At 51.3% G+C, this 6,848-nt stretch overlaps 1 protein-coding gene across 4 annotated transcripts; it reads right to left on the bottom strand.

Moving 5' to 3' along the window:
- Positions 1-37: 37 nt before the first annotated feature.
- Positions 38-4,921, bottom strand: C23H12orf43 (chromosome 23 C12orf43 homolog). Of its 4 annotated transcripts, none has more exons than XM_006995788.4 (6): positions 4,712-4,921; positions 2,773-2,815; positions 2,510-2,608; positions 2,251-2,324; positions 1,377-1,467; positions 38-981 (listed from the first exon to the last, which is right to left on the bottom strand). In XM_006995788.4, the coding sequence occupies exons 1-6, from the start codon at positions 4,857-4,859 to the stop codon at positions 660-662; spliced, it is 777 nt and encodes a 258-aa protein (XP_006995850.1). In that variant the 5' UTR covers positions 4,860-4,921; the 3' UTR covers positions 38-659. The 4 variants fall into 4 exon arrangements, with proteins under 4 accessions (XP_006995850.1, XP_006995851.1, XP_042123836.1 ...); XM_006995789.4 differs by having other exon boundaries at positions 38-978; XM_042267902.2 differs by lacking the exon at positions 4,712-4,921 and adding an exon at positions 4,477-4,697 and having other exon boundaries at positions 513-981.
- Between the last annotated feature and the right edge of the window lie 1,927 nt (positions 4,922-6,848).

The following is a 6,848-nucleotide window of genomic DNA, read 5'->3' as shown; positions in this document are numbered from 1 at the left end:
AATCAGCACCGAGCAGGCGCAGTGCCTAGTCTACGACTTGGGTCACCTGATAATTTATTTTCCTTTTTCTCTTTGGTGCTGGGGTCAGAACTCGAGGCCCCATAGCCAAGCCTGCACCTACCACTCAGCAGGTCCTCGCACTCTGGCACCTGATTTTCAGTGACTGAACTGACTTAAGACACACTACTATGGACAGTATATTAAAAAATCTGGGGTAAGAGAATTCTGGGGAAAAGTCGGGGGATACCTTTCCTTCTCTTCCAGACAATGCTGTTAGGTCTGTGTGGGCTGGGGAAGAGGTACAAAAGTTTTTCTGGGCCTCAGTAGCTTGGAGACCCCTCCCCCTCACCCCTCAAGACCACTTGTCACACCAGGTTGGGCAGGTGGGGGAGATGGAAGCCGAGACTCCGTCTCAAAGGCTGGAAGAGCCCTCCTTCCTGAGGTAATAGAATGTTCTGGAACCGCAAGTCCATCCCCTTGCTCAGGCCTCTCCGCACACACCCACTCCTTTGCTTGGACTCTTGGACAGGCCCAACTAAAGTCACTTGTGGGTAGAGGCGGTGTTGGAACCTGGAGGGAGTGTGGCTTGGCCCTGCCCTGTCCCCGTGGGCACCTCATCCTCAAGAGCCTAAAGTGGCCATGGTGCCTAAAGTCTGAAGTCAGTTTTCAGCACGCTCTGCTGGTGGGCACGGGGAAGCCTCCCTGGATTTCTTGGCCTTTTTCTTCCTTTTCTTCTTTTTGGTCCCAAGTGATGCTGGGTCCCCGTTGACGCTGCCTGCCTCCTTTACCGGTTTCAGGCCTGTGGCTCCGGCCAAGTCAACGTCAGCCTCCTTCCTGGCTTTCTTTTTCTGCTTCTTCTTTTTCTTCTCCACCTCCCTCTCCACCTCGGCAGGACAGTGGATGGCTGACTCCTGGAGAATGTCCCACGCGGACACAGCTGCCTCACGGCATCTCTGCCGCTCCTCGTCACTGTCTTCGCTGCTGCCAGGGAGAGCAGGTGGATTAGCCGGCGTCTGGACGGGCCTCACAGCTGCCCTGCCGCCTCCAGACCAGTGGAGGCAGCCAAGCAGCTCGGGCTCAGGGGCGAGCGAGGCAGCCTCAAGGTCAGCTTCTCGGCTTGTCGGCCACGTGACCTTAACTCTGACCTCAGTACTCTGATGTACAATGAGGAGCTTGAGAGCATGCAAACCTCACAACTAGCCCAAGATGGCTGCTCATGACGTGTGGAGACCCTCAGCTCCCCCTAGAAGACCCTGTGCACTTCCTGTTGGGGTCTAAAGAGGTCTGATAGGCCTCTTCCCTTGGTCTGGACCTGACTGGGGCCACTTAGCTACTTCACGGGATCAGCCAGGAGAAGAGAGGCTGTGAGCTCTCACCTGGAGCTGGGGGGCTGGCGCTTTCGGCAGGGTTTCTGAGAAGCTTCCTTCTCGTGGCCTCCGGGGATGGATGTGAAGAAAAGGCGGAAGCCTAAGAATCATGGGGACAGAGTCAGCAATCAGAGAAGCAGGCCTCGACCCTTCCTCCGGTGCGGTGCGGAGGCTACAGCCTGTCCTCAGGCATCCCGCCTAGTGGCTCGGGCATCCTTGCTGTGTGTGTAAACTGAAGCTTGTCTGAGGAAGGGCTTTGCTTGCTCTACTGTGGAGCCGGAGGGTGGAGATGGGGGAGAAGGAAAGGAGGGATTGGGGGGGGGGCGGGACTCCAATCCAGACAGCAAGCTTCAGAGGCTTCTAGTGGTCTTTGTTTTGAGGCAGGGTCTCTCTATATAGTCCTTGCTGTCCTGCAGCTTGCTACTTAGACCAGGCTGGCCTCAACTCAAGAGATCCACCTACCTCTGTCTCGAGTGCAGGGATTAAAAGTGTATGCCACCACACCTAGCCTTCAGAAGCTTCTGAAAGATAGCAGTTGAGTCTCTTACCTGTGCCAGCCTCCAAAGAGGCCCAAGTATAGGACAGGGTCAGATCAGAGTGGGTGGGAAAGACCGTGGGCTGAGAAGGTAAAATGCTTCTGCCAGTACCAGGGCAAGTGAGGGGTCTCAGAGCTGGCTCATTCTGGGAATGGGGTACCATAATTCCTCCCTCAGAGTGCGGGGAGAGCAAATGCAAGGAGAGACCCGTGGCACAAGGCTGCCGCCCCGTGGTACTGCCAGCCCCACGGCGCCACAGACACACAGCGGCACCTCCCAGGGCGCTGCACCCACCCACCCAGTGGCACCTCCCCACACCAGCATTTATGAGCACTTTAAGGACTCACCATCCTCCTCCTCTGCCACCTGCTGCACCTCCGCTTTGCGCGGCTTCTTCCACACTTCTGAGATGGCGATGGAGCTGAGGGAGAGGAGGTGCCGGACTTAGGATGATATTTCAGGTACCAACAAAAGCACCTTTTGTTTTTAAATTTAAAAAATTTTTTCTTTTTTTTTTTTTTTTAATTTTATTTTGCTGGGTTTGGGGCACAAGAATCTGGGAGGTTAAGGCAAGAGGATCATGTGACAAGGGGTCTTCCTGCTGACCTGTCCAGCATGGCTCCCAGCTTCTTGGCCACGTGGGCTCGGAACTCAGGAGTAGTCTGAAGCTCATTGGCATCTTCCTCGTGCTGGTTCACTTCACGCCTGTAACACACGGGGGACATCACTTCCTGACAGCTTAGAAGCTGATCCCACAAGGACTTGTCTTGTTCCCGCTGACACCCTGTGGTCTAACCTAGCACCTGGAACACACAGGGGACCGATATTTGTTCAATGACTCAGAGAAGCTTCTTTCCAAGGCACAGTACCTGAGGCTTGGCTGGGACGCTGGCACCTGTTTACCTGCTGCATCTGTGGAGCGATGAAAACATGATGTTTACAGAGTGAACAAATGTGGGCTGGGTACATTTTAAGTGATTTGCATGTATAACTCAAGGATACCCCCCACCTCCATCCCACCCCCCGCCACGCCATTTCCATTTGAGAGGTGACCATTATCCTCATTCTGCCAAAGAGACATGTAAAATAATTTGGCTAGAGTCTATAAACTAACTGGGTTTTTTTGAAATGAGATTTTGTTACATAGCCCAGGTTAGCCCTGAGCTCATGCATGACTAATAGCTGATTGAATGGGAGCTAGAAGGAGGGTACAGAAGGAGGGTACAGGTCCCTCAATTTCACAAGCAAGCCTAGTGTGATGTGATTGTGGTTTATTGAGTGTCTACTATGCGGAGCTGTATGCTGTGGAAGAGGAAACTGGCTTTTGTCATGGTCACTGGAGACGCTGACGGTGGAGTCCGCTGGACAAAGTGACGGATGGCTGAACTAATAAGCAGGTGCCCCACCTGCGGAAAACTCAGACAAATGTCGGTGTCCTCCGAGGACTGACATTCTTGGTGAGAACAGATGCTAAGTGACGGTAACACAATATAAAATTGGATGATGGCAATAGTGTATAAAAAACACGCAACGAAGGAGAGGCGAGGGGCACAGTGTGGGGGACTCTTCCTCCAAAGGTGGGCACGGGGGGGGGGGCTCTGCAAGGTAACAGCTGGGCAGAAATCTGAGAGGCGAAGGGGTGAGTCCAGTGGTACCTGGAGTCTTCCAGGCAGCCGGAAGCAAGCCTGCAAAGCAGGAAGGAACCTGCGGTGCTGAAAGCCACCTGGAGGCTGGTGTGGCCAGGAGAGCAGCAGAGAGAGAGACTGTGGGGGCCGATCACCCAGGCCTCCCAGGAAGGCGGCATGAGGACTCGGGTTCTGAGAAAGAGGAGTCGATGGAGGAGTCAAGGTGTCCGGCGATACAAACCGGCTTAGGTTTTTATAGACTATCTCAGGCCGCTAGACAGAAGACCCAAGAGGCCAAAGGCAGAAGAGGGTCTGCTCACATCACTGAGGACTCTGAATACAGTGTAATGATGGAGTCTACATGGTGGGATGGGCTGGATGTCATACGGGAGGGACACTGGATGATGGCTGAGATTCTGAGGTGGACAATGGGACCAAGTGGGTTTGTGCCAAATGAATAGAACGGTCACTGAATGGCTCCCAGCACAATGCAGAGTACGGTGCATTAACTCCAGGGCCACCACTGTGTCTACGTCACTATGTGTTCACAGTGTGTCTGCCTGATACACTGTTCTGTCAATGCACTCTCAAATGCCTGATGCCCCTGGCAATGGATGTGTGGGAGATGGCCATCTGTCTTCTATGGGACGGAGTCATGAAGAGTAGCTCCCATTATGACTATGGCAAGGTCCTCCCAGGAAACAGAAAACAGTGTCAACTTTAAGAGTTAATGAAAGTAGAGATGCAGTATTTTTTCTATTTCACATCATAGGACCTGTTGGATTCTCTCTCCACGATTAGGAATCCCTATACTGGCAGATTTCGGATTCACTTCCAGTTTGCTAGGGAATCACAGTGAGATACCCTCACTGGAGTGGGACAGCACGTGAGGGCCGGGAAAGAGGATTCTGAGAACACGGGAAGGGGGTGCCTCTCCGTCATGGTTACCTTCCCAGGGAACAGCAGGAAGGACGCACGGAGGAAAGCGCAGTCCGGAGACATGCAGGTCCCTCGGCTGTCTCCGCGGGAATAAAGGAGTCGCCCTCCACGCTCGGTGTGACCCTGACCCCCAACTGGTCTCAGGAGCTTCCGAAAGCTCCTGGAAGACGCCGCGACTCCATCCCACCATGCATCCTTCCCGGGGCGCAGGGGAAGAACCCCGCCCTCCGGACGGCCCCCCTACCGGCTCTGGGTCTCTCCGCCCCCCGCGGGCGCTGCTCCAGCCCCCAGGCGGGCATCGCCGCCTCGCGGCACCGCGCCAGCTCCTCCGCATCGCTGTTGCTACTGCTGCAGCTCTCGGAATCGCTCATGGCACCACCGGGCGCCACCATCTTGAGGGGCCGCAGAGGATGGTGGGGAAAGCGTCCATGTCTGTTGTGACCGCCCCTTTCCCAGGACCCACGTGAGCGCGAGGGACGCCCAGAGCATCATGGGGATTGTAGTTCTCCGACCACCATCGGCTGTGGGCCATCCTGAAAGATGAGCTCTAGAAGGGTCCGAGAGATGACCACCTTCTCCAATCCAGTTTTTCCTTTTCCTTTTCTTTTCTTTCTCTTTTCTTTTCCTTAGCCTTTATTTTCTCTTCTTCCTTCCCTCCTTCCCTTTATCCCCTCTCTCTATTTCTTTTTCCTTTCTTTCTTATTAATTAATTAATTTATTTATTTATTTATTTTTGGCTTTTCGAGACAGGGTTTCTCTGTGTAGCTTTGAGCCTTTCCTGGAACTCTCTTTGTAGACCAGGCTGGCCTTGAACTCATAGAGATCCACCTGCCTCTGCCTCCCGAGTGCTGGGATTAAAAGCGTGCGCCGCCGCCACCACCACCCGGCCCTCTATTTCTTGAATATTTTTTGTTTGTTTGTCTGTTTGTTTTGATACAGGGTCTTGCTGTGTCTCTTACGCTGGCCTGGAATTTTCAATCCTTTTGCATCACCCTCCTGTGGTCTGGGGTTGTAGGCATGCACCCTCAAGCCTGGCTTCCGATCTTTAATGGATGGGCGGAAATGAGATACACATAGGGAACAGTAATATCCTAAAGTCAGACAAGGAGGTAATAACAGAAGCAGGATTAGTTCTTTTTTTTTCTTTTTAAGGACAAATGAATTTATTTGGGATTTGATGAAATTGGGAAGGCAGCTAACTGCCTTTTTTAGTTCATATTTTGATCTTAGGAAGATTGTTCAACTATAGGCTTTCAGGGTCTTACAAACAACAAGACAGACCAGGTCAGAATGACTCTTGGAATAGCTGAGGCCTTGCCAGTTACAGCACAGTCCATAAGACAGCAGCAGATTAACACTTAAGATCTGGTTTAAGATGCAGACTCTGGTCTCTAAACTCCCCCTGTGACTGGTACATAAAGTGAGCCTGAGGGCGGGTTGGATGAACGCTTCAGTCTGGGAAATACTGTGATTTTGTGCACCCCCCCCCCCAGCATCTTATATTGTGGGGGAACTGAATGTGGAGGTCATGAAAAATGTGGCAATAGTAAAGGTTCTGAATTTGCAAAGAGCAAACGCATTTCAAAACCAAGCATATGGATGAACCTGTGATGTTTCTGGTGCTTGCAAAACTTTACTGCGGCATCGAACTCATGATATGCACACTCTACTGCATGTGTCTTCACACATGTAACATCAATGAATGCTGAAACTCCTTGGCTTGGCTTTGAGACTGACGCATGCCACGAAGTGCAGTGTTCTTACTGTACATACAAAGTTGTCTGCTCTAAGGAAACACATGGTTTGATTGCAGGAAGCAAAGAATGACTTTTTTTAAAACTGTCATTCCTTAGCACATATCAAATTACTACATCTTTGGATTGTTTTCTGTTAGAACATTTGATTGTAAATGTTGCTAACTTGGGGCTGGAGAGATGGCTCAGAGGTTAAGAGCACTGACTGCTCTTCCAGAGGTCCTGAGTTCAATTCCCAGCAACCACATGGTGGCTCACAGTCATCTGTAATGAGATCTGGCGCCCTTTTCTGGTCTGCAGGCATAAACGCAGACAGAACACTGTATACATAATAAATAAATCTAAAAATGGTTGACTTTTGCCCTGGGTTTAGGGCAGTGTTTCCAACAACTTCTGGAATGGCCTTAGACGGGTGTCAGCTGTTTTGTACAGTGTATTTATGAGAAGAGGCCTTCTCAGCACTGATGATTATAGAATCAAAATATTTATCCATTCTGAAAAACACTGAAGAAGGTCTGTGTCCCACAGTATCAAATATTTAGGCAAGATTTATGTAAAAGTAAGCAAACATATCAATCTCGTTAACATGCAACATTGCTTCTGTCTATTTTTTCCCTTGTGTGCATT

This window comes from Peromyscus maniculatus, chromosome 23 (genome assembly GCF_049852395.1).
Source record: "Peromyscus maniculatus bairdii isolate BWxNUB_F1_BW_parent chromosome 23, HU_Pman_BW_mat_3.1, whole genome shotgun sequence".
Lineage (NCBI taxonomy): Eukaryota > Metazoa > Chordata > Mammalia > Rodentia > Cricetidae > Peromyscus > Peromyscus maniculatus.
Note: the sequence above shows the minus strand (reverse complement) of the source record. Positions and strands in the feature narration are given on the sequence as shown.